Source organism: Macaca nemestrina, chromosome X (genome assembly GCF_043159975.1).
Source record: "Macaca nemestrina isolate mMacNem1 chromosome X, mMacNem.hap1, whole genome shotgun sequence".
NCBI classification, from domain to species: Eukaryota; Metazoa; Chordata; class Mammalia; order Primates; family Cercopithecidae; genus Macaca; species Macaca nemestrina.
In genome coordinates this window covers 6134510-6161431 of record NC_092145.1, presented here as the reverse complement: position 1 = coordinate 6161431, position 26922 = coordinate 6134510, and the positions used below count along the sequence as shown (strand labels likewise).

Genomic DNA, 26922 nt, shown 5'->3' with positions numbered 1-26922 from the left:
TTATTCACAGAAGGCCTCACAGAGAAGATATTTCGAGAAAGACCCGAGGGTGTCTGGAAGGCAGCGTTAGCTAGCAGTATTATAGGAGCATGTGTCTAGAAGAGAACAAAGGCATGCAGTACCTCAGGGCCCTGGAACAGAGAGTAGGAGGTGGGGGTCTAAGGAGGCTGGTCTATTGAAGCCAGACCCTTTTCTCTGAGCCATAGGCTGTCTCAGAGCCAGGTCAGCTGCACTGTACCATGAACTGGCATATTGGATCCAGGTTTCTATCCAAGGTTACTGAGTTAGTTTACATTATTCCAGCATTTGAGATGTGGGGTAGGTAGACGTATAGTTGGAAACAGATTAGTAATGGATTGAAGAGTTTTGATGCTGAATATCAAGTATATTGGGTATATTATACTATACTGTTTTACATGTTTGACACTTTCTATAATAAAGATATTTCATTATAAATATCATGGCATTAAATTTGAAATCCTAAGTGAAATGAACTATATTTTATAAAAAAAAAAAAATGGCCCGGCACGGTGGCTCACACCTGTAATCCCAGCACTTTGGGAGGCCGAGGCAGGTGGATCATGAGGTCAGGAGTTTGAGACCAGTCTGGACAATATGGTGAAACCCTGTCTCTACTAAAAATACAAAACTTAGCTGGGTGTGGTGGTGCATGCCTGAAATCCTAGCTACTCAGGAGGCTGAGGCAGGAGAATTGCTTGAACCTGGGAGGCGGAGGTTGCAGTGAGCTGAGATCGTGCCACTGCACTCCAGCCTGGGTGACGGAGTGAGACTCTGTCTCGGGGGGAGAAAAAAAAAAAAGATCAAATTGGTCCATAGAGAAATAGAAAACTTTAATCAAACATTACAAACTAAAACTGTGTTATCAGTTCAAACCACCCACAAATGATCCAGGAAAAGAAAGTTTCAGAGGCCAGTTTTACCAAATAATTAGAGAGAACTCATTGTCATCCTAAGCAAACTCTTAAAAACCAAACAAAAAGATGGGCAATTGTGGAACTCATTTTCTGAGACTAGTATTCTTTGTTTCAAATATCAGAAGAGGACCTCACCATGAAAAGAACACTTAAACCAAAGTTACTACATAGCAACAAATATCCTAAATAAATTAATAGCCAATTCATTTGGGTAGTGTACTAAATGGAAAAACAGGATATATCCAAAGAATGAAAATACAATTTGACATTAAAATATACCTTCAGTGTGATTCCCTATATTAACAAGATTATAGAGGCAAAACATATGATCATATTAACGGATACAGAAAATGCTTTGAAAAAATTAGTAATCATCCATGATAAAAATAACTAGAAAATTAAGAGTAGAAGGAAATTTTGTTTCATCAAATCAATAGCAAATATACTTAATTATAAAATGTTGGAAGCATTCGTGTCAGGGACAGGTCATAAATGTATGCTATCATTGCTGTTTTTCAAAGTTGTATTGGAATACAAAGCCAGAGATACGGATACCAAAATAAATAAGAGGTATGTATATTGGAAAGAAAGAGTGATATTTGGTAGGGTAATGCAACAGTCTATTTAGAAAATTCAAAAATTGCGCACCTGAAATAGTCAAATGAATAAGAGACATGTGAAAAATAGTGAATGGAAGATCAATAAAGCAAAATCAAAATATTTGCAAAACAGACAATAACTATTAAGAACAGGTCATAGAAAATATCCCATTCACAATAGCAACAATATCCAAAAATTACCTAACAAGACTAACAAAAGCATGTATGATTTTTACTGAGGCAACTATACAAGTACTGACACATCCAGTTCAAAGAGCGCCCAAATAAACAAGGCAGTATATGATATCATTGACAGGCAATAGAATATTGCAAAGATGGCAATTCTATTTTCAAAAATTGACAGACATAATTCCTTAACCAGCCAAGATGACGCTCAAGCTCAGGCATCTGTTGGTTTTGGATTGTTTTTGTTTTTGTTTTAGACAGGACCTCACTCTGTTTCCAAGGCAGGAGTGCAGTGGTGTGAACACAGCTCACTGCAGCATTGACCTCCTGGGCTCCAGTGATCCTTCCACCTTAGCCTCCCTACCAGCTGGGACTGCAATCACACACCACCACACCCAACTAATTTTTCATTTCTTTTTTTCTTCTTTCTTTCTTTCTTTCTTTCTTTCTTTCTTGCTTGCTTGCTTGCTTGCTTGCTTGCTTCCTTTCTCTCTCTCTCTCTCTCTCTCTCTCTCTCTCTCTCTCTCTCTTTTTTTTCTTTCTTTCTTTCTGAGATGGGGTCTTGTTATGTAGCTCAGATTAATCTTGAGCTATGGGGTTCAAGTGTTCCTCCCGGCTTGGCCTACCAAAGTGTTTGGATTACAGGTGTGAACCACCGTGTTCAGCCTTGGGCTTCTATCTTAGGCTCCCCAAAACAACCCTGGAAAACTACAGACTAAAAATACATAAATAAAGGAACAAGAAAACAATATAAACAATGAAATCTAAACCAAAAAACATGAGCGATCCCTGAGAATTTCATTGTATTTTGAAGGAATACTTGTGATTGCGGGGGAAGAGTGGCAGGGAAGTTGGGGTGGACAGGAAGAAAGAAATGTTTAAAATTCTGCCCCTACTTCACTGTGGAAAACTCGGGTAGCATCTCAGACCATAGGTGCCAGTAGTCAAGGGGTAACTTCAGGACAGGAGGAAACACTGGTTGATTAAAGGAATATGGCTGGAATTTGTGCTAATAACCACTAAAACCATGTCAGTAGATAAAGATTGGCTTTTTAACAATTATCATTTTAATTGAAGATAACGAATGGATTAGAGTATTGACCATCAGACTGAAATAGGCATAGTTAGGTTAAGTATGATTTTTGACACTGAATGAGAATTTAAAAATGAAAATCACTATAATGAACTACGAAGTGTTAGATAAATTCTAAACGCAGGACTTCCACAAATTTCTTGCAGCTGCTCAGCCTCTTCAGTGTAAAAATAAAGCTTTCAGGGCAAAAGTTTGCAAAGTCTAGATCTGGCTGGGGAGGAGCCCCCGTGGGAAGGTGTGCGTCTTCTCCCAGAGGTCACTACAATCACGGGTACTGAAGCCACATGGAAGCACCTAGCCTGGGATCCGCAGCTATTCTCTGCAAGGGATGCAGTTGGGCAATGCTCAGAGGTGACTGAAACAGAGTATCTCCCACCCATCACTTCATGAAAGAACCGGCAGCCAAGAGGAGGGCCCTCCTGAGTGAGGACTGACGGTCCACCCTCCCCACATAGAGGGGCCACAGAATCCAGGTCGGTCCCTCCCGTCAGCCCTGGAAGACCTTGGCAATGTTGTCCCCCAACCTCACACCTCCCGATCACTGCCACCTCACGGGACTCAGAGTCAGAGACTTGGTCCGAGAGGAGCAGACATCATTGGCAGAGGACGGAGCTCCAGGCTCTGCGAGGAATCAAGGTCAGAAACCTGAGGGAGGATTCAGGCACCCCCATGACCCTCGACCACATCTCCACCCCTCGCCACTACTCTTCCCCGCCGCCCCGCCCCCATACCGGCAGAATCGGGTTCCGCCCCTGCTGTCAATCCGGGGAAGCTCCAGGCGTGGGGGCCGGATGTGACCTCCATTGGCTTCCGCCTCTGGGATCTGAGAGAAGCGAACGCGTCTTTCTGAGGGGTGTCTTGAGAGTGGCAGAGGGCAGCGGGCCCAGGAGGCAAGGTGAGAGCTGAAGGAGGACTGAGGAGGCCTCCTCCCCAGATAGAGGGCCCCAGATAATCCATCGCCAACCCTGGAGCCAGCCCTGAAATAAGGGGAGACCAAATTGTCAGGCTGAGACAATCCGCCACCTCAGTGCCCAAGGAGACTCTGGGAGTCGAATCGATGGTGTGACCTGGGCAGAGGCAGTTCCATAAAGGGTGGGGCCCCGGCCTTTCCAGACATCAACATCAGGACTCTGAGAAATTATGGAGAGGTTCCACCCCATCGTGATAGAGGAGCCCCAGAGTCCATCCTTGTCCCTACAGTTAACGCAAAGGACCTCCCGGCTTGGTGCTGCGGACTTGCACATTAGGGGGTTAGAGAGAAGTGACAGCCAGGTTCTGAGGGGTGGCTTGTGATCCGCTGAGGGCAGCAGGCCCAGGCTCTGTGAGGAGGCAAGATGAGATGCTGAGGGAGGACTGAGGACACCCCCTCCCCAGATAGAGGACCCCAAATAATCCAACACCGCCTCTGCTGCCAGGCCTGGATCACCCCACGGGGACGGACTTCTCAGTCTGGGCCGTCCCCTCCCGCCACCCCCCTCGGCTTCTGTCCCCCGCTGCTTAAGCCTCAGGGGACTTTGGGGTCAGAGCTTGGTGTGACCAGGGCAGTGCTGGTTAGGAGAGGGCAGGGCCCAGGTTCTGCCAGGCATCAAGGTCAGGACCCTGAGGGAAGGCTGAGGCCCCACAGAGCCAGGCTCCCTCTCTGCTGTCAGCCCTGGGAAGTTCCTGGCATGGCCGCTAGGCATATGGTTTCTGATTTCCGCATCCTGGGCTGAGGGAGGGAAGGAGCTTGGTATCATGAGAACGACCTAGAGGGAGCACAGACAGGGCCCAGTCCCTGCTGGGAGGCGAGGGAGGCCTGAGGGACAACTGAAGGGACCCAGCACCCCAGGACGGCTCCCCCCCCGCCACCCCGCCGTCTCAGACTGAGGTGCCTCTTCATTCAGCCTTGAGAATCTGAGGAATGGAGACTCAGATCCGCAGAGAGGGTCTCGGGTGCAGTCCTGCCAGCAACAAGAGGAAGAAGAAGAAGGAGGACTCAGGACACCTTGGACTCCAGGTCAGTAGGGACCTTGGCCCTTGGAGTTCTAAGGCACAGTGGCCACATGTGGTGCATCTGCACTCTGCCTTTGTGGTGTCAGAGAGGAGTGGGTTGTGGTCTGAGGAGTGGGGCCTCAGGTGAACCCAGTGGGGAGTCCCAGAGCACTGAGGGAGGACTCAGGCAACCAATTATCCCTGAGGTAGAAAACCTGCCCCTGCCATCAGTCGTTGGAGGCCCCAGGCAGGACTCTAGGAAAGAGAGGCAGCTCCCCACTTCCTAGTTGGAGTTCTCTGGGAGATGGTGGTCTTGGCCTGCAAAATTCATCCACAGTTCAGCAGGAGAGACATGGATAGGCCTTGTCAGGAGTAAATCTGAATACCTGCAGGACACCCAGAGAGAGGAGGCACCCCTGAATCTGCTCCATCTGTCACCCTTTGGCATCCCATGCAGGGGTGTCCGTGTAGTGCCCCTTCACTTTCTGCCTCCCACATCTCAGAGAGGTGGGGCCCTTGGCCTGAGGTGGGTCCTCAGGTCAGCAGAGGGATACACACCTGGTCAGCACAGGGTGGAGTCCAGGATCTACCAGTAGTCAAGGAGAGGAAAATTGATGAAGACTGGAGGTAAGAATGTACCCTCCCACGTGCCAAAGAAAAAGGGACCTCACAAATCCCAGCTTCCCCCGTTTTCATCCCTGGGAGGCCCCAGGTAGGGGAGGCATGTGCCGTGCTCACAATTCTGCCACCAGGTTGGGGGTGGCACCTTGCTCATGGAGGTGAGCACCTTGTTTCAAGGGGGTGATGACAGGTCAGCAGGTGGAGCCACACCTGGTCAGCAGAGGGAGGAGTCCCAGGATCTTTAGGACTCAAGGTGTGTGTGTCCCCTTTGTGAGGACTGGAGGTATCTCCATCCCATAATGAAGGGATCCCACAGAGTCTCTCTATCCCCTGTGGTTGGCTGTATGGGGACCTGATCATGGGTGGCCCCAAGTGGCAAGCTCACTTGTACCACAGGCAGAAAGTTGGGAAACATTCAGGGAGATGAGGTCTTGGTGTAAAGGGATATGTCTGCTCATCTCAGGGGTTGGGAGTCAAGGAAGGACAGGCCCCGGCAGAAGTAAAGATGAAAAACCCACAGGAGGACTTTGGAATCCCCACCCCAGAACCGAAGGAGCCAGCTTCTGCTGTCAGCTCTGGACAACCACATGACGAGGTGATGGGACGTGGGGCCCCTTACTTCTGTTTTGGAATCTCGGGCAGGTGAGCACTATGTTCTCAGAGGACGACTTCCAGTCAACAGAAGGAGCCCCATCTGGTCCGCAAATACAGTGGTCCCAGGATCTGCCAAGAGTCCAGGTGAGAAACCTGAGGGAGGATTGAAGGTTGCCCCTGGCCAGAACACAGAGGAGGGCCACATAGAAATCTGCTCTGCCCCTGCTGTCTCCCCAGAGAGCATGGGCGGAACTATCTGCTGAGACCCCTCTCTTATACTGGGATCATTGGTCTCAGGGAGCAGAGGCATTGGTCTGAGAGGGCTGCAGTTAGGTCAGCAGCGGGAGGGTCCCAGGCATGACCAGAATCAAGGTGGGAGCTGACGGGACCGCACTTACCAAAAACATGGGACCCAGCCCTTTCCTGCCCCTTCTGTTTGCCATGGGAAGTCGCTGGGATCATGGGTGTTTCTGTTTCCCTGATTTCCTCTTCTGGTGTCTCCTGGAGGTAGAGTTGGGTTTAAGGAGATGGCCTCAGGTCAACAGAGGGAGGGTCCCAGGCCAAGATAGGCATCAAGATGGGGACCAAGCAGGCTCCTTACCCCAGGACACATGGACCCAGCTGACTGTCACCATCTCTTGCTGTCCTTCCTGGGTAGCCTTGTGTACATGTGGGCAGATGTGTATCCCCACATGTCCTCTTTCATATTAGGAAAGAGCTATGGATCTGAGAGTTTCTCAGGTCAGGAGAGGTGTGTCTTCCAGGCCCTGGCAGGAGAAAGTTGAGGGCCCTGAACACAGAGGGGACCATCCACTCCAAAAAAGTGAGAAACTCACAGAGTTTGGCCCGCCTTTCTGACTGTGCTGGCGTGCCAGGATAGGTGCTTGCAGTGTGCAGCCTGAGGGCCCCATGATTCCTCTTCCAGAAGCTCCAAAAACCGAGCAGTGAGGCCTTGGTCTCAGGCAATGTCTTCAGGTCTCAGAACACAGGAAGCCCAGGCAGTGCCAGCAGTCTAGATGAGATGTTCACCCTCAACCTGCAAATGGCCCCATCTGCCCCAGTACAGTGAGGGACCCCCCGCTTGCAGTCTCACCTGCCCTACCTCAGTCCTGGAGCCTCCTGCTCTGATGTCCAGCTGCATCTTGAGCAGCTTTCTCATTTCCTTTTTCAGGTTTTTAGAGAACAGGCCAACCAAGAGGACAGGAGCCCCAGGAGGACCCAGAGGATCACCGGAGGAGAAGTGTAAGTAGGCCTCTGTGAGATTCTCCATGGTTCATATCTCATCTGAGTCTGCTCTCACACTCCCTCTCTCCCCAGGCTGTGGGGCCCCATCACCCAGATCTTTCCCACAGTTTGGCCTGCTGACCTAACCGGAGTCATCATGCCTCTTGAGCAAAGGAGTCAGCACTGCAAGCCTGAGGAAGGCCTTCAGGCCCAAGAAGACAACCCGGGCTTGGTGGGTGGCGCACAGGCTCTCCAAGCTGAGGAGCAGGAGGCTGCCTCCTTCTCCTCTACTCTGAATGTGGGCACTCTAGAGGAGGTGCCTGCTACTGAGTCACCAAGTCCTCCCCAGAGTCCTCAGGGGGAGTCCTCCTCTCCCACTGCCATGGACTCCATCTTTGGGAGCCTATCTGATGAGGGCTCCAGCAGCCAAGAAGAGGAGGGGCCAAGTACTTCGCCCGACCTGATAGACCCTGAGTCCTTTTCCCAAGATATACTACATGACAAGATAATTGATTTGGTTCATTTATTGCTCTGCAAGTATCGAGTCAAGGGGCTGATCACAAAGGCAGAAATGCTGGGGAGTGTCATCAAAAATTATGAGGACTACTTTCCTGAGATATTTAGGGAAGCCTCTGAATGCATGCAACTGCTGTTTGGCATTGACGTGAAGGAAGTGGACCCCACTAGCCACTCCTATGTCCTTGTCACCTCCCTCAGCCTCTCTTATGATGGCATACAGGGTGATGAGCAGAGCATGCCCAAGTCTGGCCTCCTGATAATAGTCCTGGGTGTGATCTTCATGGAGGGGAACTGTGTCCCTGAAGAGGTTATGTGGGAAGTCCTGAGCATTATGGGGGTGTATGCTGGAAGGGAGCACTTCCTCTTTGGGGAGCCCAAGAAGCTCCTCACCCATGATTGGGTGCAGGAAAAGTACCTGGTGTACCGGCAGGTGCCCGGCACTGATCCTGCATGTTATGAGTTCCTGTGGGGTCCAAGGGCCCACGCTGAGACCAGCAAGATGAAAGTTCTTGAGTACATAGCCAATGCCAATGGGAGGGATCCCAGTTCTTACCCATCCCTGTATGAAGATGCTTTGAGAGAGGAGGAAGAGGGAGTCTGAGCATGAGATGCAACCAGGGCCAGTGGGCAGGGAAACGGGCCAATGCATGCTTCAGGGACACACCCAGCAGTTTCCCTGCCCTGTGTGAAATCAGTCCCATTCTTCCCTCTGTGTTTTATGGAGAAGTCAGTGTTATCAGTAGTAGAAGGCACAGTGAATGGAAGGGAACACATTGTATACCGCTTTTAGGTTTCTCTTCCATACGGTGACTTGGAGATTTCTTTTTGTGTCCTTTTGGTAATTTTCAAATAGTGTTCCTTTAATAAAAGTTTTAGTTAGCTTCAACATCTATGTATGTGGATGATGCTGACCACACATGTAGTTTTGCTTATCCATTTCAAGTGCAAGAGTTTGCCATTTTGTAAAACATTTTGGGAAATCTTCCATCTTGCTGTGATTTGCAATAGGTATTTTCTTGGAGAATGTAAGAACTTAGCAATAAAGTTGAACTGGTGTTGTGAAACAGAAATAAAAGGAGAAGGTCATTAATTCTTGTCTTATCCATGTTCATCTGTTGTTCTATGAAAGTACACACACAAACAGACACACACACACGTACACCCCCCCCCCCACATACATATTCACGAAGGAAATGCAGTTTCCTATTGAGTTGCAGATTCTCTGAGATGTCCTGGACAATAAGAAATATTCCAAAGTAGAGAGTGGTAGCACCTGGGGTCAAAGTAATACTAGAAATGGCTGTCAATCCTTAAATATTCAATATATTCCAGGCATTGTCCCCGGTGTTTTAATACATTTGCTACATTATAACAGTCCTAAAAAATGGTCTATCGCCGGGCGCGGTGGCTCACGCCTGTAATCCCAGCACTTTGGGAGGCCGAGGCGGGCGGATCACAAGGTCAGGAGATCGAGACCACGGTGAAACCCCGTCTCTACTAAAAAAAAAATTACAAAAAATTAGCCGGGCGCGGTTGTGGGCGCCTGTAGTCCCAGCTACTCGGGAGGCTGAGGCAGGAGAATGGTGTGAACCCGGGAGGTGGAGCTTGCAGTGAGCCGAGATCCGGCCACTGCACTCCAGCCTGGGCGACAGAGCGAGACTCCGTCTCAAAAAAAAAAAAAGTAAAAAAAAAAAAAAAAAAAAAAATGGTCTATCAAACCCATTTTCTGGATGAACCTGAGTCTCATGGTGCTCAGTTACTTTCCCAAGATCTTATCACTGGGAAACCACAAGGTTGGTCTGAATTCATCTAGAGCCCATTCTATTCTCACTCTTTCCAGCCTGAAGTATACCTCTGTCCTTTAATTCCTTTGTTTTCTCAGTACTGCATAATGTCTCTTAAGTGGCCAAAAGAAGGACCCTGTGGAGATGGTACTGAAAGCAGGCCTACGAAAGGAAGGTGACAATGAGAATGAAACATAATCTGGGGATAGTCTGTGGGCTTTATTAACCTAGGGTCCTCCTGCCTGAGCCCTAGGGTTCCTGAGAGCTGACTCTACCCAGGTGCAGGAATTTCTGTCCAGCCCTAACACTTTCCCTCATCATAGAGGCCTTCTCTTGGTCTCCCCTATGTGCCCTCTCTTCCAATTGGAATCTGGCCTGCTGCCTGCTCCTCCCTGCTGCTTGCTGTGAAGGCTAAGTGAAATCACCTGCCCTCCCCTTTACACATCCTGTCACCCCAACTGTGTGTCTAAATACACTCTCAAACTTTTCTAAATAGATGGTGAGTGGAATGTGATTAGCACATGATAATACTATTCTTGAGATATGAAGTTATACAGAGAGAGTTTTTTTAAACCACCTTGTTATTTGTAATAGGAATTTAATGGGGTGTTTTATTTGAAACTGGTCACTGAACACATACAAGGATGAATGACGTTACCTTGGTGGTGAAAATCTAAAGTCTCCCGCATAAGCTGGAGAACATGGGAATCACTGTGGAGTCAACATCTACTAAGGCTGAAGTCCTAAAACCCCAGAGTCTCCCAGGAGGTGAAAAATGCTGCCTTGGTGGGAGTACTAGCTCAAATTTTAGTAGAATAATTAACCAAGTTTCTACTTTCTCTTGTCTAGTACTTGCCCCACAGGAAAATATGGGCTTTCATTGTGTCTAAAGGCACCTGACAGGTGTTTAGGCATGTGGAGGGTAGCAGAAACTCACAGGTTAAAATTTTGACCAGGAATCCAATGGAGGAAAAGTTCTAAGCCTACTAATTGTTTAATGGGTATTATAAAGGGAAGATTCCCTGATGAGCCTTCCTGCTGAGACTTTTCAAGGTTCTTGGACAGTTTTGATCCTACATTTCAAAGCATCAGTCACGTAGCAGGCACTTGAAAAAGTTAGAGAACTTCAAGGCAAATGTGGGCTTCTCAGAAACTCCCAGCAATGAGAAGGGTTGTTTAATACCAAATTATCATAATTGCTTTTTTTGAGCACCTCCTACACAACAGTTTATGGAGGAGACTACACCACTCACTCACATTTTATCTTTGTCTCCTTCCCGGACACATGGGAACAGTACAGCCCACTTGCAGTTTGGAAGGGTCATGTGACCACTTGTTACCACTGAAACATGAGCAGAAGTGTTGTGTGTCACATCCAGGCATTTGAGAACCAGTGTGCCATTTCCAAGTTTTCTTCCTCCATCCAATAGTAAACACGGCAGCTTCATTTGAGATGATGGATTCAGAAGGTGGAAGCAGCCTGGATCCCTGGGTCACGTGAGAGTAGAGAGCCCCTGCCAAACCGCATCAGAACTTATGGGCACATAAAAGAAACTTTTCTTGTGTCAAGCCATTCAAATTTTAGGGTTTGTCTGTTGCATCAACTAGTGGTTATTTTTACTGACTAATACACAGCTACTATTTTTGCTGTTTTTCTTATTTAAAGAGTCTCATCACAAAAATAGCAGTGTGTATATGTATTCTTGTTGCAAACAATCTAAATATACACATATATTATAATTTCTTCCTTTTCAAAGTCCTTGCACAATTTAAACCCCATCACAGAGTTCACCATAATTATTAATCTGATATGTATTATTTTAAAGCTGATTTTAGGCTTCTTATATACAGATGTGCTATGAAAATACTAGCATATTGGTCATTTTGATAATTATGTATATATTGATATACTACTTGCCTTTGCCACTTAATAAAATGGATACAGAATCTTACCATGACAGTACGTATATATCTCCCTCGATTTTGTAACCACTCTCTAGAATCTTAAAGCATTAATATGTCATAATTAATTAAACCATTCTATACCTGACAGATAAATTGTTCTCTACTTGTTGTTATGATTAATAGAACTAAAATCAACATCACTGAACGTGAATTATTGTGCAAATGTGCATTTTTTTACTAAGAAATACATAACAATGTGAACATTAGGTTAAAGTGGAAAGAGTGGAAACAGTTTACAGTTTTATAAATATTGCAGACATTTCAATCCAAAATCTGTAGCAATTCATGTTCTCACAGATTAATGTGTAGATCAGTCAGGGTGGTGGGAGAAATTATAAGAAGGAATTATAGGAAAAACACAAACCTTCTTGGAATGCCAGGAGGTTCTGCAAAAGCTTTGAAAGATAATTGGGCTGAAGGCAGCCAAAGTCTCTTATCCAGAGCCTGAGAGCAAAAGGTAGATAACAAGGAAGTGTAAAGAAATTGATCTAAATAAGTTAGTTTACTTAGGCCCCAGAACCTGGTCTTTAATCATCTGTGCACAGGACTGCTGTCTCTGGGGGCGGGGGGGCGGGGGGAGGGCGACCATATTAGTTACCCACAAGACGTGTTGACTCAAAGCTTTGTCATTAAATCTGTACTGAATATTTGCCCGCAGCGCTGGCTTGTTGTTGGGGCTGAGGCTGCTAAAACTCTTCCTGTGAACAGCACAGTCTCCTAGCCATCTCTTTCACGAGATACCTGTGTGTGAGTACATTTTTTCATCCATTGCTTGGTCAGGGTCTGCCAGTCAGACCTGGCAGGTGGTGCCCCGTGTGAGGAACGCTGCAGCGGATCACAATGGAACCCTCAAAAACGAAGGCGAAGAGACTGTGCAGTCAGTAAGTCAGTAAGTCATAGGTGCCCACTCGGGATTTCCAAGATCGAGGGAATTGTTCAGGCTAGGGTTTCATCATCAAACAACAGGCATCAGTGTATATAAAAGTATATAAAAGAGTATATAAAAGTATTGAAACAGCTGCTTAAAACTAGCAGAGCCTCAGTTTCGCAGCCTCAATTAAGGGACCTAATGCAAACTGTTGCTTCCCATAACCCATGGTTCCTGGGAGAAGGTATACTACATGTAGAGCTCTGGGAACAAGTTGGGAGAAATCTTAACATCATGTACAAGGGCAGCGGGTCCCAACAACATCTCTAACGTTATGTTCTTTAGTTAGGGTTGCTTTGGTCCCGCTATACACAGAAGAGCCTAAAAAGGGGAGAGAGGAGGAACCATCACCTACCTCACCACCTCTATCTCCCTCAGCCCCCTGTTTCTGGGCAAATATACCAAAGAGGAAATGGAGGTTTTGTCAAAGCCCCCTCCTCCAATAAATTCCAATAAATTGGAAAAAAAGACAAGGGATACACTACAGCTATGGGACCCTGTCTTAGGTAAGTGGCATTCATAGGGGAGCTCTTGGCCTGCCCGGTAATGCAAAATTGACAAGACGATCGGGTATATGAACCCATTTCTTTTAATGCTTATAAAGAGATAAGAAAAAGAATTAAAGAAAACAGAGTCGCTAGCCCATTACAAAAGGAATAATTGAAGCCATGTCAGACAACTTCTGTATGACCCCATGGGACTGGTCAGTGCTAGCTAAAACAACTTTGGAGCCCAGCCAATACCTCTGAAGGGCAGACTATGATGAGTTATGCAAACAACAAGCCAGTCAGAATCAATTGGCTGGGCAAAACATAACAGCTGCTATGCTCCAGGCGAGGGGTCCCCATGCTGATGTACAGTGACAACTAAATTTTGATCCCCAGGTCTATGCACAAGTGTCTTTGTGCACTCTCAGGGCTTGGGACTGAATTCCCCAGAGCAGAGTTCAACAGGGATCTTTTATAAATGTTTGACAAGGGCCTCAGGAGCCATTTGTTGAATTTATCAATCAGTTAACCCAGGCAATTAAGAGACAAATTAGTCATGCTCAGGCCACTGATATCTTATTGTTGCAATTGGCCTATGAAAATGCTAACATCGACTGCCAGCAAGCAATGCAGGCAATCAGAGGAAACGCAGCCATAGTTGGGGAATTTATACGAGCATATCAACTGGTGGGGACTGAAACACACAAAGCAAAAATATTGGCTATGGCATTAAGGCCTCCGAAAGCGAAAAAGGAGAGAAACCCAAATTGTTTTCTATGCGGCGAGCCAGGCCATATGAAGCGGGAATGCCCCAATAATAGAGACCAAGGTAACTCAGGAAAAGAACCCCCTTCTATATGCCCCTGATGTAAAAAGAGGAAACATTGGGCAAATAAGTGCGGGTTCAAATTTGATAAAAACGGCAACCCCCTAAGTAATCAGGTGGGAAACTTCATGAGGGGCCAGCCCCAGGTCCTGTTCCAAACAGGGGCAATGCCAGCAGCTTTCTTCAGTCAGATGGAAAGCCCACAGTCTTCTCTCTCAGAGCAGCCACCACTGGAAGTGCAGGACTGGACTTACTCTGCCCCAGCGAATTAGTGCTAAAAGAAGAAGACTCTAAAAGGGTTGCAACCAGGATCTGGGGCCCACTGCCTCCGGGAACAGTGGGATTACTTCTAGGGCAATCAAGCCTATCCAGTAAAGGAATTAATGTGCTCACTTGAGTAATTGATAGTGATTATCAAGGTGAGATATTAGTTATGATGGAATGTAAAGGTCTGCATATTCTTCTCCCTAGATCAAAGGTAGTCCAGTTAATACTCTTACCATACTGGGTCCCCAATGCCAAGGGAGAAGGAAGGGGAAAGGGAAGTTTTGGAAGCACAGGAGCCACAGGAGTATATTGGAACCAATTAATCACTTATCAGAGACCCATGATTACCTTAAAAATTGGAAATAAGATGTTACTAGCTTATTGGACACAGAGGCAGATATTTCAATCACGAGTGATGAAACTGTCCAGAAACTTGTCCTTGGGTCACTCAGAAACAAAAAATTGTCGGCATTGGGGAAGCGCACACAGCCAAGCAGAGCACACATCCACTAATATGTTGCAATTTGGAGGGAAGGAAAGCAGGTATACAACCTCTAATCATGTCCATCCCTGTTAATCTTTGGGGGTGGGCCCTATTAGCCCAATGTGGGGGTCACTCTACAGACCCCTTTCTAATAATGGCCACTGTTGTAATTCCTCCCCTACCCCTGATGTGGCTCTCTCTAGATCCAATTTGGGTAGAACAGTGGCCTTTAAAAGGAGAGAAATTACAAAAAGCCCGTGAATTAGTTGAGGAGCAATTAAAAGCCGGCCATATAGAACCATCAAATAGCCCGTGGAATTCACCCATTTTTGTCATTCCCAAAAAGTCTGGTAAATGGAGACTTTTGCATGGCTTATGTGGTATTAATGTTAATTTGCAACCTATGGGGCCCCTTCAACAGGGGCTCCCTTCCCCCGCGGTGATTCCTCAAGATTGGCCTATAGTTGTTACGGATTTAAAAGAGTGCTTTTGTGCTATTCCCCTTGCAAAACAAGGCAGAGAAAAATTTGCGTTTACAATGCCAGCTATCAATAATGAAAGGCCAGCTCGCAGATTTTATTGGAAAGTGCTTCCTCAAGGAATGCTGAACAGTCCTACCATGTGTCAGTATCATGTAAATCAAGCTTTGCTTGCCAGTAGAAAATAATTTCCTAATTGCAAGATTACTCATTTTGTGGATAATATTTTACCGGCAGCCCCAACAGAGCCAGTGCTTTTAAGTTTATATGCCTCTGTTGTAAAGAACACGCAGTTAAGAGGTTTAATCATAGCACCTGAAAAAGTACAAATGTCCTCTCCTTGGAAATAACTGGCTTCGCCCCACCTTAGGCATAACTACTAATAAGTTACAAAACCTGTTTTCTATCTTAAGAGGCAATGCTGCCCTAGACTCTTCTAGGCACTTAACTCCTGCAGCATAAAGGGAAATTGAGGGAGTAGAGTAAGCTATTTCTCACAGGCAACTAGATCACATAGATCCACAATATTCAGTTCAGTTGTTTGTTTTTCCCACTAAACATTCTCCAAGAGGATTAATAGGCCAGATGGCCCCAGGGCTGCACTTTCTAGAATGGGTTTTTTGCTCACATAACAGGACTAAAACACTCTCTCTATATATCCAGCTAGTTAGTTAAGTCGTCCATTCAGGGTGCAGACAAGGCAATCAGTTGCTAAGTTATGACCCTGATGTCATCAGAATTCCTTTGAGTAAAAAGCCATTTGAAGCAGTATTGCCTTTATCTTTAGACCTGCAAATAGCACTCTCTGATTATACAGGCCATATAGAGCATGCCCTTCCTGCTGATAAACTACTTCAGTTTTTATCTCATACTTCTGTGGTTTTGCCTACAAAAATAGTTCACTCGCCCATACCTAACACTTTAGCACTATTTACCGATGGCTCTGGTGAACATGGAAAAGTGGCTATTTGGTGGAGACTGCATAATTCCCTCACTCGTTCTGGATTTCCTAGCACTCAGAGAACTAAAGTTGGAGCCTTAATACTGGCCCTGGAGAATTTTTTCGCTTAGCCCATCAGTATTGTTAGTGACCCTGCTTACTCTATTTATTTACTGCAGAACCTTGAAACAACCCTCATTAAGTCCACTCCGGAGCCCACGCTGTGTGCACTTTTTGCTCGACTTCAGCAATTGCTAGATGAACGTACACATCCTATTTTTATCACATATATTCAAGCTCACAGCTCACTGCCTGGCCCATTGGCTTATGGCAATGAACGAGCAGACCTACAAGTTATGACATCGCTGCTTAACCAAGCCACCCAATAGCATCAATTTTTCCACCAAAATTGGAGAAACTTATCTAAACAATTTCAACTGACCCAGAGAGTAGCTAGACAAATTATCCTGCAATGCCCATATTGCCAGCTCACAGGCACGTCCCCTCCTTCTACAGGTGTTAACCCTAGAGAACTAGAACCTAATCAGTTATGGCAAATGGATGTTACACACATCCCTGAATTTGGAAATCTAAGATGTGTACATGTGTCTGTTGATACCAATTCTCACTTAATTAGTGCTCATGCCTTTCCTGGAGAGTCCACCCAATGTGTCATTAAACGTCTTCTTTTAACTTTTGCATTTATGGGGCGGCCCACAAAACATAAAACTGATAATGGTCTGGCTTATGCCAGCTCACAATTTCAACAGTTTTGTCACATGTGGAACATTCAACATTTCACAGGCATCCTGTATAACCCCCCAAGGACAGGCCATAGTAGAACATGGCCATCCACCCTTAAAAATATGCTAAAAAAAGGGGGGGGGGAATATGAGTAAGGACCCTGCAACACTATTGGCACAAGCTTTATTTACTCTTAATTTTTTTAATTTAAATGATACATTTCAATCAGCTGTAGAAAAGCACTTTGCCAAAACCTCTCAAGACATGAAACCTGCTGTTTCATGGAAAGATGTAAGCAGTAATGCATGGTGTGGTCCAAATGAATTGCTAACATGGGGGAGAGGATATGCTTGTGTTCACACACCCCCCCCTCCCAGATCCTCTTTGGATTCCAGCAGGATGCATCAAAGCAAACCATGGCATGGCTAGGATCCAACCTAATACCAGAAATGAAGAAAATGACCCAGCAGGACCCGCAGCCCTAGACAATGCTGTTTCCTCGGATGACACAAGCCCGGGACATTACCTGGGGGATGCTGAAGAAGACAACTCAGGAGGCTGAGCAAATCCTGCTCCGGACACAGACACCATTCACTCCAGATAATTTGTTCCTTGCTATGCTCTCTGTTGTACATTTCAACTCTCATAGGGCATTGATCCTTTTAATGCTCTCCCTTTGTCTGCAATCTGTACCTGCTACACTCCAGTGGGCTCATTGCTTAGATCTGCTCTTCTTCTGCCCTGTCACCTGGGCAGACACCCCCTTCCCAGCCTCTAGTAACATAACTGCTTGGCTGGGAGAGATAGATTTACGCCTAGTGGGGTCCCTCATTAATGGCACACAGTGGACTAAGGTGCCAGGTAACACTACATATCACTCCACTATCCTCCCACTGTGTGTAAGTTATAAAAGTTCTGACCCTTACTGTGTACCTGCCCAAACACAATTTTGGCCACATTGTGGCAAGGGAAATGCCTTAACAGTCTTAGTAGCAGGTAGCCTCAAACGCAGCAACGCAATCAATGCCATTTTCCCAAACATTCCTCCCTGTGCTAAAGAACGAAGCCAGGAAAGTAATGGATTCCATTTCAGCTAGGAAGTCTGTCACTGGGGACAGGCCTGTAGCCTCCAGTTAGGCAATTATAACATCTTAGACTGGAGCCCCCACAGCCATTTGCAGGGCGATCGTACTGATGTCCACGTCTATCTTGGTATCAATGGCAGTTTTGTAGCCACATCCTGTTCCCCTATAATTTGGGCCGATGGGGGGAGGGATATCCCAGACCCCAAGTAGAGTCCATGCCACCCAAAGACACTTTATGGCGCCTGGGACATCTTAGCACTTCCCTTAACACCTGGCATGGGACCTGTCATAATTCCAGTCACAATTATACTATGACCTTTTTTCATAATCACACTGATCAGTGCCTGATTTGTACTACCCATCCATATGTTTTCCTTATGGGAACCAATATTTCTATTACACCCCAAAACTCCACGTTTGTGACTCGAATGCAGGGACAGGCTTGGTTCGTCTCTTGTATCACTAATTATAATGCATCTAATTTAAATATTGCTAGTGTCATGGTAATGAGGAGACAATCTGAGCCTTTCCTACCAGTCAATTTAACACGTGATTGGCAAGGTTCCTCTGCCCTTGCCACCTTAGAATGTGCCCTGTCCCAGGTCAGACGCAAAAGATTTATAGTTACACTTATAGCCTTTACGGTCTCAGCCATACTCATCCTAGCAACTGCTAGTGTTGCTGTAGCATCTATTACTGAATCAGTACAGACAGCTACTTTTGTAGATAATTTGGCCAGAAATGCGTCTAATGTACTTAAGCAGGGTATAGAGCAAAAGATTCTTGCACATCTACAAGCCCTTGAGGCTGAATTGGAATATATAGGGGAGCGACAAGAGGCACCTGCATTCCAACAGCAATTAAACTGTGACTGGTAGCTTAGGCACATCTGTGTTACCTCTCTACCTTGGAATCAATCAATACATAGTTGGAATGAGGTGCAACAACACCTCTGGGGAACCTTTCATGATAATTTAACAGCAGACGTAAAGTAACTTGAAACTAAAATTCTAGAATCCCTAAATGCCATAGATCTACAAGCCCAACAAATAGCCATACAGAAGGGTGTGCAAGAACATCTCTCCTGGATAGATCCCCACTCCTGGGGGTCACTCCTTGATTGGAAAAGAGCGTTGATAATTATACTCATGTTTGTCTTATGTTATTTACTAATTCTAGGATTCAAAGCCAGAATATGAGTTATAACCATTGTGCCAGACAAACCTGTTGCTGCACACATCTATGCTCTTCAATCAACAAAACCTGATGCAAAAAACAGAAAAGGGGGAGATGTAAGAGATCAGTCAGGGTGGTGGGAGAAATTATAAGAAGGAATTATAGGAAAAACACAAACCTTCTTGGAAGCCGGGAGGTTTTGCAAAGGCTTCAAAACATAATTTGGCTGAAGGCAGCCAAAGTCTCTTATCCAAAGCCAGAGAGTAAAAGGTAGATAACAAGGAAGTGTAAAGGAATTGATCTAGATAAGTTACTTTACTTAGGCCGGAAACCTGGCCTTTAATCATCTGTGTGCAGGACTGCTGTCTCTGGGGGGCGACCATGTTAATTACCTACAAGATGTGTTGACTCAAAGCCTTTGTCATTAAATCCATACTGAATATTAGCCCACAGTGCTGGCTTGTTGGGGCGGGAGGCTGCTACAACTCTTTCTGTGAGTGGTCTGGTCCCCTAGCTCTCTTTTTCACTGGATGCCTGTGTCTGAGTACATTTTTTCATCCATTGCTTGGTCAGGGTCTGCCAGTCAGACCTGGAATTAATGTATGTGAATATTTTATACTCTTGTGAACATTGTACTATATTAATTTTAAAATTTTGATCAAAAATATGAGTGAAAAATATTTTCTCAATGTTACTTTAATTTGTGTCTCTGCATTCTCTAGTTAGGTTAATTAGAACACTAAGTTAATTTCTTACCCATATGAAGCTGGATTTATGCCGTGTTCTAAGTAAGACTATTCCTCTGGGCATGATTTAAAATTTTGAAATGTCAACATATGTTTTTCATTTGTGGAGGAAAGATTCAGTCAGACTGACCAGGAGGCAGGGAAGGAGAGCAGACAGGACATGCTCAGCCCGTGAGGGGCATTGGGTGGATCCAGGGGAGGGCAATTGTCAGAGTGCATGAGTGAGACCACATGCAAAACCAAGTCTACAGAGCCCCAGGCAGGCTGACACTCAGAGCTCTGAATCCAGAGTTCAGCCCAGTGGGGGTAGGGACCCCGGAACCCAGGGGAAAGGAGCCAGAGGAGGAGGGAGCATAGGACAACGTACAGGAGTAGTTTTGAGAAATCTGGGAATAATAATCATCAGCTGGGTTGGCATTTCAGTGTCGTGATGGTGTCCTTTGAAGCCCAGAAATTTAAAATTTTTCTGAAGTCCAATTTATCTATTTTTTTTTTCTGTTCATGCTTTTGGTGTCCTATCTAGGAATTATTTGCCTAATCTAAGGTAATGAAGATATACCCCTATGTTGTTTTCTGCAAATTTTATAGTAATAGCTCTTATATTTAGGTCTATTATTCATTTTGACTTAATTTTTGCATAGTGTGAGGTAAGGTCAAACTTCATTCTTTTGTATGTGCTTATCCAGCTGCCCCAGCACCATTTGTTGAAAAGATTATTCTTTTCCCCATTGGGTTGTCTTGGCACCCTTACTAAAATCAGTTGTCCCCAGAGACATGAGTTTATTTCTGCACTCTCAATTCTATTTCATCGATCTATACTTCTATCCTTGTACCACTACTCTCTTGACTACAGTTGCTTTGTCATAAGTTTTGAAATCAGGAAGTGTGAGTCTTCCTACGTTTTTTCTTTTATCAAGGATGTTTAGACTAAAATGGGTACAATTAATATTTGACAAGCAAAATCAATTGTGGGAATAGCATTTTTAAAGCATTTTATGTGTCATTTTAAAATAATTCTTACTTTTTGTGGGTACATAGTAGATGTACATCTCATAAGTACATGAGATGTTTTGATACAGGCATGAAATGTGTAATAATCACATCATGGGAAATGGGGTACCCATCCCCTCAAGCATTTACTCTTTGTGTTACAAACAATCCAATTATGTTCTTTTAGTTATTTTAAAATAACTAAAAACTATTGACCATAGTCACCCTGTTGTGCTATAAAACAGTAGATCTTATACATACTTTCTGACTATTTTTGTCTCCTTCCTGGAGACCCATTAACCACCCCTACCGCCCACTCACCCCCGACCCTACTACCCTTCTCAGGCTCTGGGAACCACCTTTCAACTCTCTATGTCCACTCGTTCAATTGTTTTGATGTGAAGATCCCACATATAAGTGAGAAGATGCGATGTTTGTCTTTCTGTGCCTGGCTTATTTCACTTAACATGTTGTTGCAAATGATAGAATCTCATTATTTTTGATGGCTGAGTAGCACTCCACTGTGTATATGTACCATATTTTATTTAACCATTCATCTGTTGATGGAAATTTAGGTTGCTTCCGAATCTGGCTGTTTTGAATAGTGCTGGAACAAACATGGGAATACAGATATCTCTTTGATATATTGATTTCCTTTCTTTTGAGTATATGATCAGCAGTGGGATTGCTGGATCACATGGCAGCTCTATTTTTACTTTTTGGAAGACCGTTCAAACTGTTCTTCATAGTACTTATACTAATTTACTTCCCACCAACAGTGTATGGGAGTTCTCTGTTCTCTACATCCTTGCAAGCATCTGTTGTTGCTGTCTTTTGGATTTAAGCCATTCTAACTGGGGTGAGATGATATCTCATTGTAGCTTTGATTTGCATTTCTCTGATGATCAAACAGGCAGAGCACCTGTTACATGCTTCTTTGCGATATGTATGTCTTCTTTTGAGAACGGTCTATTCAAATCAATAATGAATTCTGTATAAAAACATATATGTGTGAGCATATTTCTAGACTCTCTCTTTAGTTCCATTGACACATTTCTATTGTTATGACAATACTATACCCTTGTGATTATTGTGACATTATAATAAGACTTAAAATTAAATAGTGTAACCCCTGCAACTTTTGTTGTCTTTTTTTTTTTAATTTATTATACTTTAAGTTATGGGATATATGGGCAGAATGTGCAGGTTTCTTACATAGGTATACACATGTTGTTGTGTTTTTAGACAAGAACGGAGGATTCCTGTACTTCCCAGGAAAACACCTACCTTATCAAGATTATTCCAGTTATTCATTTTCTATTACTGGATTGTGCATTTTCATTGCATCTAAGTAATTGTTGGCTACTACATAAATGAGCCAAAGGTGGCCCCTGCGTTTTGCCCTAAAATAACCCCCATGGCATTTAGTTCTTCACAGCAACCTAAGGTCATTAGCCCAAAGCCCACTAGTGCTAAACTCAAATTCTTATGCATCCAATTGCTTTCAATATAGTCCAGATAAACATATTTTAACAATTTGGAACCTATCTATTTTGCATGCCCCACAAAAATGCACCACTATCTGCTAACCATAGAAAATCCGCAGCTGTAAAAGACCTCCAAGCTGCTGTTGTCCTTTGTAACTCTCCTCTTACCCAGAGATTCCAATCTTGCTATTGAGTAACATTTCCTAGACATGTAAACCACCTCATCAATTTCTTCTTTCCTGGAAGGTTACTTGCCTTATTCATCTTCCCAAGATGATTCTCTCCCCTCATGCAACCCTGTCCAAGTGCTTCCCAATAAAACTGGCTGTATGTTACTGCATCTCATGGTCCTGCCCCTTTCCTGATCAACTCTCAAATCCTTAAACTAATCACAGTAATCAAAGGTAACAAAGATTTTTCTCCTCCGTATTCTTCAAGAATTTTTTATTTTAGTTTTGACATGCAGGTTTATGATCCATTTAGCGTTGCATTTTTCTATGAATCAAGATATGGACTGAAATTTATTCTTTGCATATGGATATCAACCTATTCCAGACATAAGTGTTAACTATTCTTTCTCCTTGTATCAATAATGAATTATCCATAAATACGTGTATGTGTGAGTATATTTCTAGACTCTCTTTAGTTCCATTGATATATTTCTATTGTTATGACAACACCACACTTTTCTGATTATCGTCACTTAAATAAGCCTTGAAATTAATTACCGTAACCCCTGCAATTTGTGTTGTCATTTTAAAAGTTATTTTGGCAGCTCTAAGTTCTTTGTACTTATACGTGAATGTGAACACCAGTCTGTCAATTTCTATTTTTAAAAAACCCTTTCAGGTTTTTTTGTATGGATTTGATTTAATCTGCAGGTAAATTTGGAAAGAAAGTACATCTTAATAATATTAAGTCTTCCAACTCATGAATAAGATACCTATCTCCATTTATTTAAGAGATATATACCGAAATAAACTTTATTTAGGCACTTATCCTTCATTAATTTATCACTGCAATATTTCGTAGTTTTCGGTGTACAGATCTTCTACCTATTTTGTCATGTCTACGTATTTTATGTTTTCTAGTGTTATTTTTATTTTATTATTTTATTTTATTTTATTTTTATTTCTCCCCTAGTCCAGACCCTGGGAAGCCATGGGAGGTTAGGGTCCACAGCATCACCTGTGGTCAGTGAATTCCGGAATATGGTGATATGCAGATGCTGTCTACAGAGTCTCTATTTCTTGCAATTTCACCCCAAACTGGAAGCTTTGGGCCACCTGCCCCTTTGACTCCGGAAGTGGCACTTACATTTCAAAAGCAAGATGATCACAACGATCATATTAAGCAGGAAAGTTGAGTGGCAACCAGGGAATCTCATCTGCAGAGAGGAGTAGACTCTGTTAACAGAACACAGTGCTTTTAGAGCCAAGATAGAAGAACAGACAACAAGTATGTTGCTTAACTTACATAGGCACATGAAATCAAGGCTGAATGAGCAGGAGGCTGGGTAAACTGCTCCAATAAAGCCTTAATCCATCTCCCAGTTTCCAGACCTGAGCCAATTCTCAGACACAGAATTTATTAACTGAAGATAATATAATGGTAGAGTCCTCTTGAGGAAACCACCTGCAATACTATGGCAAGTTGATACAATCGTGGTTTTCCAAGTCCAGTTTCCAAAGGAACCTATGTCTATTCACCTCAGTAACTGAACACTGGGAAGGGGGAAAACACCCAAACATTTCAAGGACTGCTGGACACAGAATCCGCATTGACACTGACACCTAGGACCTGAAGCTTCATCATTGCCCCCTGTTAGAGTGGAAGCAAATGTGGCCCAGCAATAAATGGAGTTCTTGCCTAGGTCTGACCCAGAGTGCCCATTTATCCAGTTTCCAAATGGGAAATTGAAATGGACTTACTCGACGATGGGCACAAACCCTGATTGGGTCCATGGCTGTTAGTAGAAGAGCTAGCAGAGCAGAGAAGGCCAAGTGCACTTCCTGCACCTTGGCCACGATAGTAAGTGATAAACAATATTGCATCTTGAGGGATGGAAAATGTTAATGACATCCTTAGTACCTAAAGGATGTAGCGGTGGTGATCCCCATCATATCTTAATTTAAGTCAGCAGCCTGGCTCCTACAAAAACCTGATGGGTCATTGGGACTACTGCAACTTTGGACCACTGCAAGCTCAATGACGAGAGCCTTAACAGATGTGTTATCTTCACTACAACAGGTCACTATGGCCTCAGGCACATGGCATGTAGCCATTGATCATCATGAGCTAGGTTCTGTCAGGCCCACAGAGTCAGGTGATTCCAAAAGTAATCTGTGATAAGATAGAAGTAGTACATCCAGGATCAGACACCAGCACGGCCACACATTACAAGCAGGTGACCTAATCCCCAGTATCATCTGCCAATGTTGTGTCTGTGTCTCTCCTTCAGCTCTTTATTTATTCCTATAGATTAATGGACCAGGAAGTTCTCTTATGACCAGCTGCTGGAGGAGTAGAAGTGCTGAGCTTAGATGATAGATGGTTTGGTTGGATTTAGAGTGCAAACTGAAAATGAACTTCTGTTGTAATACTACCTCGATCAAATGTGGTCAAGAAATACAATGCTGAGCAGAAATCCCCAGTTGGCAGAGCTTCAAATGGTGCATCTGACGATCCACTTCATATCTGAAAGAGAAGTGACCCAAACTAAGAATGGACTTATGGACAGTGAAAAACAAATTGGACAGCTGCTCAGGGACTTAGAATGACAAGTAGTGACAGATTGCAACAAGCAGGATTGGGGAAGGAGGTTTATTGATGGACGTGTGAGAAGGGACACTATATGTGAAGATATTTGTATCACGTCTTAAGGCTCAAGGGAGCATTCACCGTGGAAGAGACACTAAACTTTTAATCAAGAAAAAATGACCTGACTAGTTGACATTAGCCAGCCTCAGTCCCTGGCCACATTAATGCTACACAATGGCCTTATGTGTGGAATAGCCATGGTGGAAGAAGTGGATGCTATGCACGTGTTCAACAGCGTGGGTCCACATTCACCCAGGCATATCCAGCTATTTTTGCCAAATGTTTAAACTGCCAGGAACCAGTGCTGAATACCCAGTATGGCACCATTGCTTAAGGAGACTAACCAGCCCCTCGTGACTTGTTGATTGCGTCCAGCAACTTCCATCCTGGAAGGAGCAGAGATTCATCTTTACTGGAATTTGTCTACATTAGAGGTGTAAGTTTGACTTTCCCGCTCACATTTCTTTGTCAGGCACCACTAACAGAGGGCTTAAAGAATGTTGGATACACTGAGCCAGGATATTTCATATGATCAGCTGGGACCAAGGGACCCACATGTAGCAAAGGAAGTGCTCAGTGGGCACATGACCGTGTAATCTAAAGTTGTGATCTCATACTGCGCCACCCAAAAGCCACTGGTGTACTGAAACAATGGAGTGGCTTCTTCACAGTGCAAATGAGGTGCAAATTTGGAGCTCACAGCCTATGAGGATGGGGTGTCATTCTCTACTGTACTGTATATACCCTAAATCTATTATCACTCTCTTCCATCAAAAGATAGAATAAATGATCCAGATACCGAAAGGTGGGATGACCTCACTTACTGTCACTCCCTGTGACCTATATAGGAATTTGTACTTTCTGCTGCATAAGTTTAGGTTCTGTAGTTCTAGAACGGCGCTTTCCAATAAGGTGTCACTGGCCACATTTAGCTATTTGCACATAAGTTTAAACTATTTAAAATTAAATTTAAAGTTCAGGTCCTCAGTCACACTAACCACATTTCTATACTCAATGGTCACATGTGGCTGCTGGTTACCATATTGGACGGTGCTGGCTAGATATATTGGTTCCCAAAGTAAGATTACTTCCACCAGGAAAAAACAATTTAATGAGACTCTTTCCATTAAACTTCAAGCTATTGCTCCCATCTGGGCACTTTGAGTTTTTCATGCTATAGGACCAGCAAGCATAAAAAGGAGTTGCCATGCTTGCAGGGGCATTGGCCCTGATCATCAGGAGGAGGTAGGGCTGCCCTTATACAATGGGAACAGAGAGGAATCTTTTGCTCTCAAGTGACCACTTGAATGTGTCTTGATAGTCCCCTGCCAGATTTCTATAGTATGGGGACAATTGTAAGTGCCACAGCCTGAGAAGGTCATGGAGGACGAGGAGCGCAGAACCTTCTGGGATGAGGGTTTGCACTACTCTACTGGGTAAGTAATAGAGAACAGCAAAGATTCTGGTTGAGACTGATAGTACTCTAGAATGGATAGTAGACGAGGAACAGAGTTATCATCACTTGTGGCTTAGAGGCCAGCTGCAACAGAGGGCCTGTCGTTTGTCCACTCTTCTTTCTCATGTGAACTTCTTTAGTAAGAGATCACCAGAATCCCTGAGGAGTTGTGTTCAAATGAGGTGAACTTTCTACATGAAAAAGTAGAGTTAATCCACTGCTTGGTATATACCCAAAATAAAGGAAATCAGGATATTGAAGAGATATCCGCACTCCCATGTTTGTTGCAGCACTGGTCACAAAACCCAAGATTTGGAAGCAACCTAAGCATCCATCCACAGATGAATGGAATAAGAAAATGTGATACATATACACAATGCAGTACTATTCAGCAATAATAAAGAATGAGATCCTGTCATTCACAGCAACAAGATGGAACTGGAGGACATTATGTTAAGTGGAATAAGCCAGGCACAGAAAGACAAACTTTGCATATTCTCACTTATTTGCGGGAG

At 44.2% G+C, this 26922-nt stretch overlaps 1 protein-coding gene and 1 long non-coding RNA gene across 2 annotated transcripts; one reads left to right on the top strand and one right to left on the bottom strand.

Moving 5' to 3' along the window:
• The first annotated feature begins 3621 nt into the window (after positions 1 to 3621).
• On the top strand, positions 3622 to 8832 carry LOC105484388 (MAGE family member A11). Its single transcript, XM_011745920.2, has 5 exons — positions 3622 to 3708; positions 4697 to 4809; positions 6048 to 6143; positions 7171 to 7241; positions 7317 to 8832. The coding sequence occupies exons 2-5, from the start codon at positions 4714 to 4716 to the stop codon at positions 8341 to 8343; spliced, it is 1290 nt and encodes a 429-aa protein (XP_011744222.2). The 5' UTR covers positions 3622 to 3708; positions 4697 to 4713; the 3' UTR covers positions 8344 to 8832.
• On the bottom strand, positions 8709 to 11935 carry LOC105484387 (uncharacterized). Its single transcript, XR_988893.2, has 3 exons — positions 11856 to 11935; positions 10784 to 11040; positions 8709 to 8792 (listed from the first exon to the last, which is right to left on the bottom strand). It is a non-coding gene; the product is annotated as an uncharacterized lncRNA (long non-coding RNA).
• Positions 11936 to 26922: the final 14987 nt, after the last annotated feature.

Excerpts from the sequence above, each read along its gene's own strand:
- LOC105484388 (XM_011745920.2), top strand. The coding sequence starts at position 4,714 with ATGGAGACTCAGATCCGCAGAGAGGGTCTCGGGTGCAGTCCTGCCAGC. Across the intron at positions 6,144-7,170 it reads AGGATCTGCCAAGAGTCCAG|GTTTTTAGAGAACAGGCCAA; the intron begins GTGAGAAACCTG and ends TTCCTTTTTCAG. Across the intron at positions 7,242-7,316 it reads AGGATCACCGGAGGAGAAGT|GCTGTGGGGCCCCATCACCC; the intron begins GTAAGTAGGCCT and ends CTCTCTCCCCAG.